Below are 10,793 nucleotides of genomic sequence, written 5' to 3'. Positions count from 1 at the left end.
TGCCCGTCCTTCCTCCAGTCCAGAGCAAAGTGAACAGCCTGTCTGCCTCACAGGATTAGTGTGAAAAGGTACATAATGCAGTGGCCAGGTCCTTCGTATATGCCACCCCCTGCAGCCTGGCTGGGCTGTCACCCTTGCCGTGGTCTGCCACCTTGTAGCACTCAACCCTGTCCCTCCCAGGGACTATGGAGTGTCGGTTCAATTTGTTGAAAACTTAGAAGGAAGCTGAAGAATCCCTCATTCCTTCTCCAGGAACCAGTTTAACACCCTAGCCCTCAACCCAAGCACTGAAGGGTCTAGCCTCTGGTTCTGACCACTGGCCTAATGAGACAAGGGAGCAGTGATGTAGTGATGTCAGCTGTTTGAGGCTGAGGAATGGGGGGAGGGTGGTTGTGTTCTTAGGGCCTGGCTCCACAACTGTCAAAAAGGTTTCCCCAAGGATCCCAGCGTCGATCTCTGGGGGAGTCCAGAAGGGGAAGGAGGACTGGGTCCCAGTCCCAGTTCAGCCGTGGACCACCTTGGGGGTATTCTTGCCTGCATCGCCTGAGTCAGGCCTCGGTTTCTTCAGATACCTATAAACTAGGCCTGAGTGACAATTCTTTTTCTTTTTTTTTTTTTTTTTTTTGAGACGGAGTTTCGCTCTTGTTACCCAGGCTGGAGTGCAATGGCGCGACCTCGGCTCACCGCAACCTCCGCCTCCTGGGTTCAGGCAATTCTCCTGCCTCAGCCTCCTGAGTAGCTGGGATTACAGGCACGTACCACCATGCCCAGCTAATTTTTTTGTATTTTTAGTAGAGACGGGGTTTCACCATGTTGACCAGGATGGTCTCGATCTCTCGACCTCGTGATCCACCTGCCTCGGCCTCCCAAAGTGCTGGGATTACAGGCTTGAGCCACCGCGCCCGGCCCTGAGTGACAATTCTAAGGGCCCAGCCCTACAGGAGATGCCTTTGGGATTCTGGGACCTCAGTCTCCACTCCTTGAAATTGCAGTGGCCCTGCCCACCTGGCTCTGAGGGCAGGTGGTAAGAACAGGGCTAGAGAAGCTGAGGCCCATGTTCAGCCAAAGTCCTGGCTGCCTGTGGTCTCCGTGGATCCCTGGCAGGGGCGGGGCAGGTAGAGGGGGGCTGTAGGGGTGAGACTCCAAATGGAAAGTATCCTGGTTGGGCGCAGTGGCTCACGCCTGTAATCTCAGCACTTTGGGAGGTGGAGGCAGGTAGATCGCTTGAGGTCAAGAGTTTGAGAACAACCTTGCCAACATGGCAAAACCCTGTCTCTACTAAAAATACAAAAATGAGCCACATGTGGTGGAGTGTGCCTGTAGTCCCAGCTACTCAGGCGGCTGGGGCAGAACTGCTTGAACCCGGGAGAGGGAGGTTGCAGTGAGCCTAGATTGCACCACTGCATTCCACCCTGGGTGACAGCAAGTGAGACGCTGTCTAAAACAAAACCACAACGGAACGTATCCTCAGGCAGTCAGGGCCTGTCCCACTCAGTTCAGTAACACTTCCTCTATGGGTGGGCTTGGGGAAGGTGGAAGAAGCCTGACTTGCTCTCACAAGGTCTGGGCCTTTGGAGGAGGGTGGGTCTTCCATTTGTAAAATGGAATAAAATTAAGTTGACAGGATCTAAGAATCTCATGTTCCTCTAGAACTGCAAGAGCTGCAGGGCAGCCAGGAGCACTCTCGTGCCAATAAACAGGCCTGGGCTTGGAATAGCAGGCACTAGAGTACTAGATTCTGAGTAAAACCTCAAGTGGCCTGGCAAAGGGGAGGTGACAACAAAGCCACGGGTGGCTCCGGGACTCCCCATGTTAGCACACGGCCTGGGTCTGGAAAGAAACGGACTAGATGACGGCCACGGGCTGCAGATTGGATGCTGGAGGTGGAAGGTAGGTCCTCCCCTGCCCACCAGGTACCAAAAGGGCTATTGGACCAAGAACTTTAGTAACAGGTACAAGAGAGGGAAGAGACACCAAAGTTGAGCTTGCTTTATGGGTGAAAAGTGGGCTGGGCTGTGGGGGCAGGATGAAGATTCTGGCTGAACTTTCCAAGGGACTAGGGGCTTGGGATCCAGGCTGGTACCAGGCCTCCCACATTGTCAAATGTCAATTCTACCAGCACAGAGACAATGGGGAGATAAGAATGTGGAGAGAGGAAAGGTGGTGGGGTAAAGGAGTAGAAGGAAGAGGTAGAGAAAGAGGGAAGCAGGAAAGGAAGAAAAGGAAAGCATAGCCCGATCAGAGCCAAAGCCAGTCAGCAGCAGGAAAGGCTCAGAAGGGAGCCTCTCGGGAAGCGCAGGCAGCCATGAGGGCCCGTTTCAGCTGCTCATAGGTGACGAACATCACCACGTTCCAGGAACCCAAGCGGAGAAAGGAGGGCATGAACCTAGAGAAGAAAAAACACAGGTCAGGGAGGCACCTCCACCTCCCACTTCCCTCACTGGGCCTGGTATCCAATCCAACCCAGTTTCTGTCCCAAAGGAGGCTGAATTGAGCTCACAGTTGCCTGGCTATAAGCATGAATTCCCTGAGTCTCCATTTTAACACCTCAAAAATAGTAATGGTAGCAACTCTGGGAGGAAGGAATTGAAGGGATAAGTGTAATGCCAGGACCAGGATCAGAAATAACCTGACACTTGGTTGCTACTCACTTAGAGGTGGTTCTTTACTACCTGTGATGGACATGCACAGCCAAGAGGCCTGGACTGGGTGGGGAGGATCAGAGGCTCACCCTTTGTAGAAGGCTCGGGGCCCCTCCTTCTGGAGCATGGTAAGGGCACAGTGGCCAGCGCTGCTGTACTGGCCCAGGGCAGAGTTCATGTATCTCGTCTTGACCACGTCTACAGGGGAGGCGATGATAGTGGTACAGAAGCCTGCCCCAAAGGCAGAAGTGAAGTGGCACGGGAGGTCATCTGCCAAGGAGGCAAGGAGCAGGCAAGGCAGTCAAGATTCCTCACTCATCATTCCAGAAGGGAGGAGAATTAATTAGCTGAGTTTTAAAGACAGACACTGGGCAAAATGGGTCACACCTGTAATCCAGGACTTTTGGAGGCTGAGGTGGGTGGATCACTTGAGCCCAGGAATTCAAGACCAGACTGGGCAACATGGCCAAACCCCGTCTCTACAAAATATAAAAAATTAGCCAGGTATGGTGGTGCATGTCTATTGTCCCGGCTACTCAGGAGGCTGAGGTGGGAGGACTGCTTGAGCCAGGGAGGTTTAGGCTGCAATGAGCTATTCATCACACCACTGCACTCCAGCCTGGACAACAGAGCAAGACCCTATCTTAAAAAACAAGAGGGCTGGGCACAGTTGCTCACACCTATAATCCCAGCACTTTGGGAGGACAAGGCAGGTGGATCACTTGACGCCAGGAGTTCAAGACCAGCCTGGCTAATGTGGTGAAACTGCGTCTTTACTAAAAATACAAAAATTAGCCAGGCGTGGTGGTACGCACCTGTAATCCCAGCTACTCGGGAGGCTGAGGCACAAGAATCACTTGAACCCAAGAGGAGAAGGTTGCAGTGAGCTGAGATTGCACTACTGCACTCCAGCCTGGGTGACAGAGTAAGATTCTCAAAAAAACAGACAGGGACTCCAACTGAGACCTCTTTTGAGGACCTGAGTCATTTTGCCACTCTAGCCTCAGTTCCTCAATGTGCAAGGTGGGAGCTTCATCCCACTTGGCTTCAATATGGCATATAATCTTACTATCCCTGCAAAGGGCACATAGGATGAAAAGATGTGGTCTTCTGGCGTCAACTAGACCCCCATACCTGCTCTTGGCATGGGGAAGTTTGAGACCCAGCACCATCTACCTTATGACTCACCTGTCATGAGGTTGGCTTTCAGAAGGGTGTCCTTGATGAGGTCATAGGTCACTAGCTCAGCACAGTTGACAATGGCATTACGAGCAACATTGGGAGAGGTCCCTGTAGGAGGGGGAAGATCTTGTGTGAGACCAGGGAATCAGAGAATAGGAAAAGGGGAAGGAAAAACAACTGGTACACACCTTTCCAAAGGCCCCGGAACCCTTCCTCTCGGGCAATGGTCTTGTAGGCATCAATGGTACTTTGGTATCTCCGACCGCCTCCAGCCCGGGCCTGAGCTTGGAACCGGACCTTTACCACATCCGTGGGCTGGGCCACAGCAACAGCCAGGGCACCTGTGGTGCTGCCTGCTAGGAGGCGGCTCCCAATGCTGGCATCTGTGGGTGAGCCATGGGGTCAGTGGCCAGCAGGCTTGTACTCGTTTTCTACCTCATCTCTCCTCACCAAAACCAAGCCTGTCACTGTCATCTCCTGTTTTTGGGAACAGAATCCAGCAGCTTTTGGCCTTCTATAAGCCCTTGCTCTAAGAACTCCTGGCATCAAACAAAATATCCCTATGAATGTCTATTTCTTGCTAGGGACATAGCAAGGAGTAAGACCAAAATGAAATTTAGTGCTTTCTTTCATAAAACATTTTCATTTACCTGCTCATCAGCCCTGGGAAATCACAACCATTTCCATCTGACAAATGTGAAAACCAAGGCTCAAAGAGAAGTGACTTTGAAGGTGGGATTCTTAACGCTTGGGATCTCATGTCAGTTTTATTTCTTCCTGCCATGTGATCTTAGGAAAGACAGCCTTTTGTTCTGGGCTGTTCCTTCATATGCAAAACGGAGGGTTGGCCTGCATACTAAGGAGGTGAAAGGGAAGAACGCTGGCCTCGGAGGCAAGGGTCCTGCTTTCTGGCTCTCTACTGTGTGCCCTTGGCCAAGTCCCCCTCTACCCATTGCCTTCTTGCCTCAGTTTCTTCATCTATAACACTGGGATGATACTGCCTACCCCCAAGGTGGTGGTGAGGACTGTTATGGGATGATGCCTTGCTCAGAGCCTGGCATGGCCCCGGTGCTCAGGAACTATATGGAGAACCAGGGCCCCTTCCAGTTCTGTTCCTCTGCTCTTCCTAGGGATCATGGGGCCTAAATAACTTATATGGCTGAATGAACTAAGGTCAATCATCACCGAGAAAAAAGGGCCAAGGGGCCTATGGCCTAGCTCCATACTCACGTTCAGAGCCCTTGGTGTAGAACTGTTTGACAGAGTCATAGAGGCCGATGCGGACAGAGGCAAAGCTCATTTGGCGCTGCAGGCCGGCAACCAACCCATTGTAGAGGCTTCGGGGGCCTTCGGTACGCACCATGGTCAGAATGGTACCCAACACACCACGGTACTGGGCACTGGCTGTAGCATGCACTGGCCCCTGACTTTCTCCTTGGATCTGCAAGGCCAAGACGGTAGCTACAGGGATAGGTAGGCTGTCCTTCCCACCTCCAGCCACCCCAATGCTCCAAACACCCTACTGCCCCTTGAGGAGGGAACGAGATAGACACCATCAAGACCCCCAGGCTTCATCTCCTCACCTGTAGCCGGACTTTAGCAGTATCCAGAGGAAAGGTGATGAGATCTGCGACGCAGGCAGCTGTGCCAGCCCCAAGAAACTTTACAGTGGCAGTAGGGGGCACATCTGTGGCCTTGAACCCAACCATGATGCTGATTTCCTGCTACCTCCCAGGAGATGGAGAAAAACTGGAGATGGAGGCACCTTTAATCAGCAAGACGAGACAGAGGAACTCTGCCGGAATCTAAGCCAAGAGGAGAAAAGCCCCATCAGCCACAATGTCCTCAGGCCCTCCCTGCTCACCATCCCCAACCCCACCTTCCCTAATAAGCACCAAGTCTCTCAGTAAGCCTCCAAGTGGCCTCATTAGGGAAAACAGATGTGAGCTCAAGAGGTACTCAATTAGGCACTGGTGAAGCAATTAGTGCTCAAGCAGTCAATACTTCATGAAGGGCTCCCTCCCTTTCACTACAAGGAAAGTCTGGATCAGAGCTCTCCTAGCGCTGCCTCATAAACAGCCACTGGACCAGCCCTTTTTTTGCTGGATGCAGAGATTTCACTGATGATACCCACATTCCTGCTTCTGTGATCCATCTGAAGAGCTGACAGAAGTGGAGAAAGGTTTCAGCCAAAGACCCGACAGGCACAGACCCACTGTGATATGTTCTCTATGTCAAAGCAAGAATGGTTTCCATGAGTATGTAATTTAAGTCAAGAAGAAAAGGGGCCGGGCATGGTGGCTCACGCCTGTAATCTCAGCACTCTGGGAGGCTGAGGCAGGTGGATCACCTGAGGTCAGGAGTTCCAAGACCAGCCTGGCCAACATGGTGAAACCCTGTCTTTAAAAAAAAAAAAAAAGAAAAGGAAGGAGCCAGGTGCAGTGGCTCATGCCTGTAATCCCAGTACTTTGGGAGGATGAGGCAGGTGGTTCATGAGGTCAGGAGTTCGAGGCCAACATGGCAAACCCCTGTCTCTACTAAAAACACAAAAATTAGCTAGGTGTGGGGGCAAGCACCTGTAATGCCAGCTACTTAGGAGGCTGAGGGAGAGAATTGCTTGAATCCAAGAGGTAGAGGTTGCAGTGAGCCAAAATTGCAACACTGCACGCTACCCTGAGTGAGAGCAAGACTACGTCTTAAAAAAAAAAAAAAAAAAAGGTAGGTACAAGATGACTAATTCAATCTCTTCCCAGACCATCGGTCTAATTTTCTCCTCCAGTTCCCACATAAGGTAGGCTCTCTAGAGTCATTCTTTTAGCAAGACTGCTTTGCTGGGCAGTGGTTCACTGAATGCAGGAGATACTATCTACCCTGGAGGAGGCTTACTGTTAGGCACAGGGGGTGGGTGGGAAGATGATTCAAGCTGCATTTGGGGCTTACAGGACAAACTCTCAAAATGCAAAGGAGGGAACAATTAATATCATCGGGAGAAGAAGAGTGGGTGATTAGAAAAGATTTCTTGGGCTGGGTGTGGTGGCTCACACCTGTAATCCCAGCACTCTGGGAGGCTGAGGCGGGCAGATTGCCTGAGCTCAGGAGTTCTTGACCCACCTAGGCCACGTGGTGAAACTCCATCTCTACTAAAAGTACAAAAAATTAGCCGGGCATGGTGGTGTGTGCCTGTTGTCCCAGCTGCTCAGGAGGCTGAGGCAGGAGAATTGCTTGAAACTGGAAAACGGAAGTTGCAATGAGCCAGCATCGTGCCACTGTACTCGACTGAAGGAAAAAAAAAAAAAAAAAAAAGCCGGGTGTGGCAACATGCGCCCATAGTTCCAGCTATTTGGGAGGCTGTGGCAAGAGAATTGTCTGTACTCAGGAGGTGGAGGTTGCAGTGAGCCAAGATCGTGCCACTGCACTCCAGCCTGGACAACAAAGCGAGACTCCAGCTCAAAAAAAAAAAAAAAAAAAAGACTTCTTGGGCTGGACACATGACTAATGTCCATAATCCTAGCACTTTGGGATGCCAAGGTGGGAGGACTACTTGAACCCAGCAGTTCAAGACCAGCCAGGTCAACAGTGAGGCCCAGTCTAAAAAATATAAATAAGTTAGCTGGACATGGTGGTGCATGCCTATAGTCCCAGCTACTTGGGAGGATTGCTTGAGCCCAGGAGGTTGAGGCTGCAGTGAGCTGTGATTGTGCCACTGTGCTCCAGCCTATGAGAGAATAAGATCTTGTCTCTCAAAAAGAAAAAAAAAAAAAAAAAAAAAAAGGACTTCTTAGATAAGGTAACAGTTAGCTGGATGATTTTGGGGGCTAAGAGTAAACTCTGGGGCACTAGACTCCTCCTGGCCTAACATGTGATACAGAGAAAATGGCTCTCCATTTTGTTTGGGCCAGTTTCCTTTCCTCCAACACAAGAGGAAAAAGAGGCAGGGATGAGGGGTACACGTCAGGCTGTTAAGAGGATAAGGGAAACCAAAAGCCCATTTTGTTCTGAGTTGGAACCACACCCTCCTCCACTGCCACAGGAGGAAGTGAGCCCAGCACCCTAGTGGGGGAGGGTGACCTGCTTCCTCCCCTGAGCTAGCTTCTTTGACTTCATTGGAGCAGCTGCTTTGAGTCCCACTTGACTGCCCTTGTTGCTGGGGAAGGGAGTCAGCTGTGAACACAGAGACCCAAGGAAATAAGCTCACCCAGCTTCCTCCTAGGCTTCTCACTCCAGGTGGCTGGGGCAACCAGGGAAACAAAGATACCATAGCAACTGCACTGGGACCTCCTACAGAACAGGGCCTGACCTTATTCCCGTTTCCCTCCAGCTTGCCCATGAGGCTCAGTGAAGACTGGTGAGCAAATAGCAGAGTGGGTTGATGAAAGTGCTCCCAAGACTCCCCAGGTTCCCTGCTCTGACATCCCCTTTCCCCAGGAGGTGTTCCACAATTCTCCCCACTCCAATGCCCAGGGCCCTGTATTAGCTCCTCCGAATAGCCCTGCAAGGTGGCTGCCCTTATTTCCAAGAGACATAAGTGCCACTCCTACAGGCTCCAAAGCTGGTGGTGTTTGCTTTGCACTGCTGCCTAGCTCCTCATTTCTTTCCTGCTGTTTTCTCAGCCTCAGGCACAGGCAGGGCCTTTCACAAGGAAAGTTCTCTGGAGCTGATTAAACAGTCCTGAGAAGGTTCAGGCAAATGGTATCCCTTCTCCAGGCATCAGAGATACGATAAATGAGTCTATCACATTCCTGACCTTGAGCTGAGTTGCAGGGTGTTGTGATGGCCAGAGAAGAATAAGACCCAGCTGTTGCCCAAAGACAGGTGCATAGAGGTTCAGCTGCCATTCTGATTGTTGCCTTGGGCTTGCCAAGTCAGCTCCTTCAGAGGGTGGGTAAGGGGGCTCTACTAATAGCAATTAAAACGCAGGTCTAGAAATAATTATTTTACAGTCCCCAGCAAATAACCAGTTTCAGAGCCACAAAAGCGGCAGTCAAAAGCTAGCACCAAAAATACGAAGTTAGAACAATAGGTTCCTGTCCTAGCTCTGCTGCTGGCTCCCAGAATGACCTGGGGCCAATCACTATTCCACGGGGGCCTCAGTTTTCTCTTTTATAAAATGGGGACCAACATCCTTGGCTTATCCCAGTTGGCTGAAGGGCCAGAATGAGAGCGGGAGGTGTGAGTGTGCTCTGTGAACCGGAAGAGCCACTTCACTGTGTGGGGTGGGGGTGGTAATTACTTTTGTTAACGTCCTGCTGACTACTGCTCCTAGACCACAGGGCTAGGAGGCAGCAAGAGGTCGCTTCCTTGGACTGGACTCTTACCCGGCTTTGTAAGGTCTCAGGGTGAGGCCTCCAAGATCAAGCTTCTCTAAAGGTGTCCCGTTCTTCAAAGCTGCCAGTGGCTATCATGGCCTGATCCCCTTGGGTTTCCATAGAAAACGGCTGGGAGACGAAACACCTAATGGTCATACTATGAGTCCTGTGGGTGAGCAGAGGCGAGTTTAGAAAGGGTCATCTGCCCCAAGACACACAAGCCCAGCCAGTTCATGCTTTGGAAGTGGGTGGGGACGGGGCCCATCTCACCCAGGGACTGATTAAGTGCACACACTGGAAAGGGGAACAGGGGGCGGAAACAGAAAGGGGGCGGAAAATGAACTTAAGTACACTCCCCACCCCCACCCCATCTGCTTAATATTACAAATTGGCTCTCGTCCAGAATTATTCTGCTTTTGTAACACTCGGTACTCTAGATAAGCACCCCCCCAGCATAGTCATCAGACTTTGGTGAGTGGGAGAGTTGTGAGGGGATCACGATGGGACAGAGACTCTATGGGAATTGGCTAGGGCCCAGGTGGGGCTGTGAGGAGGTTGGAGGGGCTGGGAGCCGGCCCGGGAGAGGCCAGATCAAGCAGCTCAAAGCCCACCAGAAAAAGCCCCCAAGCCCTGGGAAAGACCGTGCAGGAACACAGCCTGGAGCCGCCTGGCGCGGGAGAGGTCATTCTGGTTCTCGCTGACGGTCCCCATCCAAGGCAGGGCTTGGCATCATGGTGGAAAAGAGGGAATGGAAAGGTGGAGGCTCAAACGACAGCTAACTGAACGGGAGAGGGAAAGAGCAAAAGAGAGTAAGAAAAAGAAGAGAGAGAAAGAACCAAAGACAAGGTATTAGTACAGGCCGGACGCCGTGGCTCACACCTATAATCCTAGCACTTTGTGAGGCCAAAGCGGGTTGTTTGCTTGAGCTCAGGAGATCGAGACCAGCCTGGGCAATATGGCGAAACCTCGTCTCTACAAAACACAAAAATTAGCCAGGCGTGGTGGCCGGCGCCTATAATCCCAGCTACTCAGCAGGCTGATTGCTTTAACCTGGGAGGTGGAGGCTGCAGTGAGCCGAGATCGTGCCGCTGCATTCCAGCCTGGGCGGGAAAGCGAGTCTGTCTCAAAAAAAAAAGAAAGAAAAGAGTATGAACCCGGGTAGGAGAGAAGGGAAATGGAAGAGCGGGCAGCGCACAAGGAACAGGTGTGGGGGGCGCAGGGGGCGCAGGGCTGGGGCCAGGCTCACCGGGCCGTAGGGAGAACACGAGAGAGCGTGCGGCTTTGTCTGTCGGCTGGCGGAGCGTCCGGCGGGCTTGGGCTGTCGCTAACCCAAAGCACGCGCGCGGGGGAACTTGCGCTGTAGTGCGGCTCCGCGCAGGCGGCGGCTCAGCTTAGGTCTCGGAGGCGGGGCCCAGGGGAGAGGCCTGCAGGCGGGGCGGGGCCTGCCAGCTCCAACTAGGGTGAGGAAACCCTGGAGCCACCGTCTTTCGGCGGGGGCCGCCCCGCCTAGGGTTCTCTGCGTGCCTTCCTCCACGCCCATTTCCGTGCTCCCCGATCACCGCATTTACTCCTTCGTTCCCCCAGACAGGCACTCCCTTGCCACTCCCCGCCTCTGCCTCACACTCTCTTGGGCCGCCAACCCCTTTGTGAAGATGGCAAGACT

At 52.3% G+C, this 10,793-nt stretch overlaps 1 protein-coding gene across 1 annotated transcript; it reads right to left on the bottom strand.

Annotated features, from left to right (window-relative positions):
- Positions 1 to 1,964: 1,964 nt before the first annotated feature.
- Positions 1,965 to 10,527, bottom strand: UCP2 (uncoupling protein 2). Its single transcript, XM_003923453.4, has 8 exons — positions 10,377 to 10,527; positions 9,140 to 9,296; positions 5,408 to 5,629; positions 5,055 to 5,265; positions 4,013 to 4,207; positions 3,831 to 3,932; positions 2,732 to 2,912; positions 1,965 to 2,386 (listed from the first exon to the last, which is right to left on the bottom strand). Exons 3-8 carry the CDS (start codon positions 5,531 to 5,533, stop codon positions 2,272 to 2,274), a joined length of 930 nt encoding a protein of 309 aa, XP_003923502.1. The 5' UTR covers positions 5,534 to 5,629; positions 9,140 to 9,296; positions 10,377 to 10,527; the 3' UTR covers positions 1,965 to 2,271.
- Positions 10,528 to 10,793: the final 266 nt, after the last annotated feature.

The sequence above is a fragment of the Saimiri boliviensis genome, chromosome 6, assembly GCF_048565385.1.
Source record: "Saimiri boliviensis isolate mSaiBol1 chromosome 6, mSaiBol1.pri, whole genome shotgun sequence".
Classification (NCBI taxonomy): Eukaryota; Metazoa; Chordata; class Mammalia; order Primates; family Cebidae; genus Saimiri; species Saimiri boliviensis.
Note: the sequence above shows the minus strand (reverse complement) of the source record. Positions and strands in the feature narration are given on the sequence as shown.

Excerpts from the sequence above, each read along its gene's own strand:
- UCP2 (XM_003923453.4), bottom strand. The coding sequence starts at position 5,533 with ATGGTTGGGTTCAAGGCCACAGATGTGCCCCCTACTGCCACTGTAAAG. Across the intron at positions 5,266-5,407 it reads CTGCTAAAGTCCGGCTACAG|ATCCAAGGAGAAAGTCAGGG; the intron begins GTGAGGAGATGA and ends TTGGCCTTGCAG. Across the intron at positions 4,208-5,054 it reads CTACACCAAGGGCTCTGAAC|ATGCCAGCATTGGGAGCCGC; the intron begins GTGAGTATGGAG and ends GCTCACCCACAG.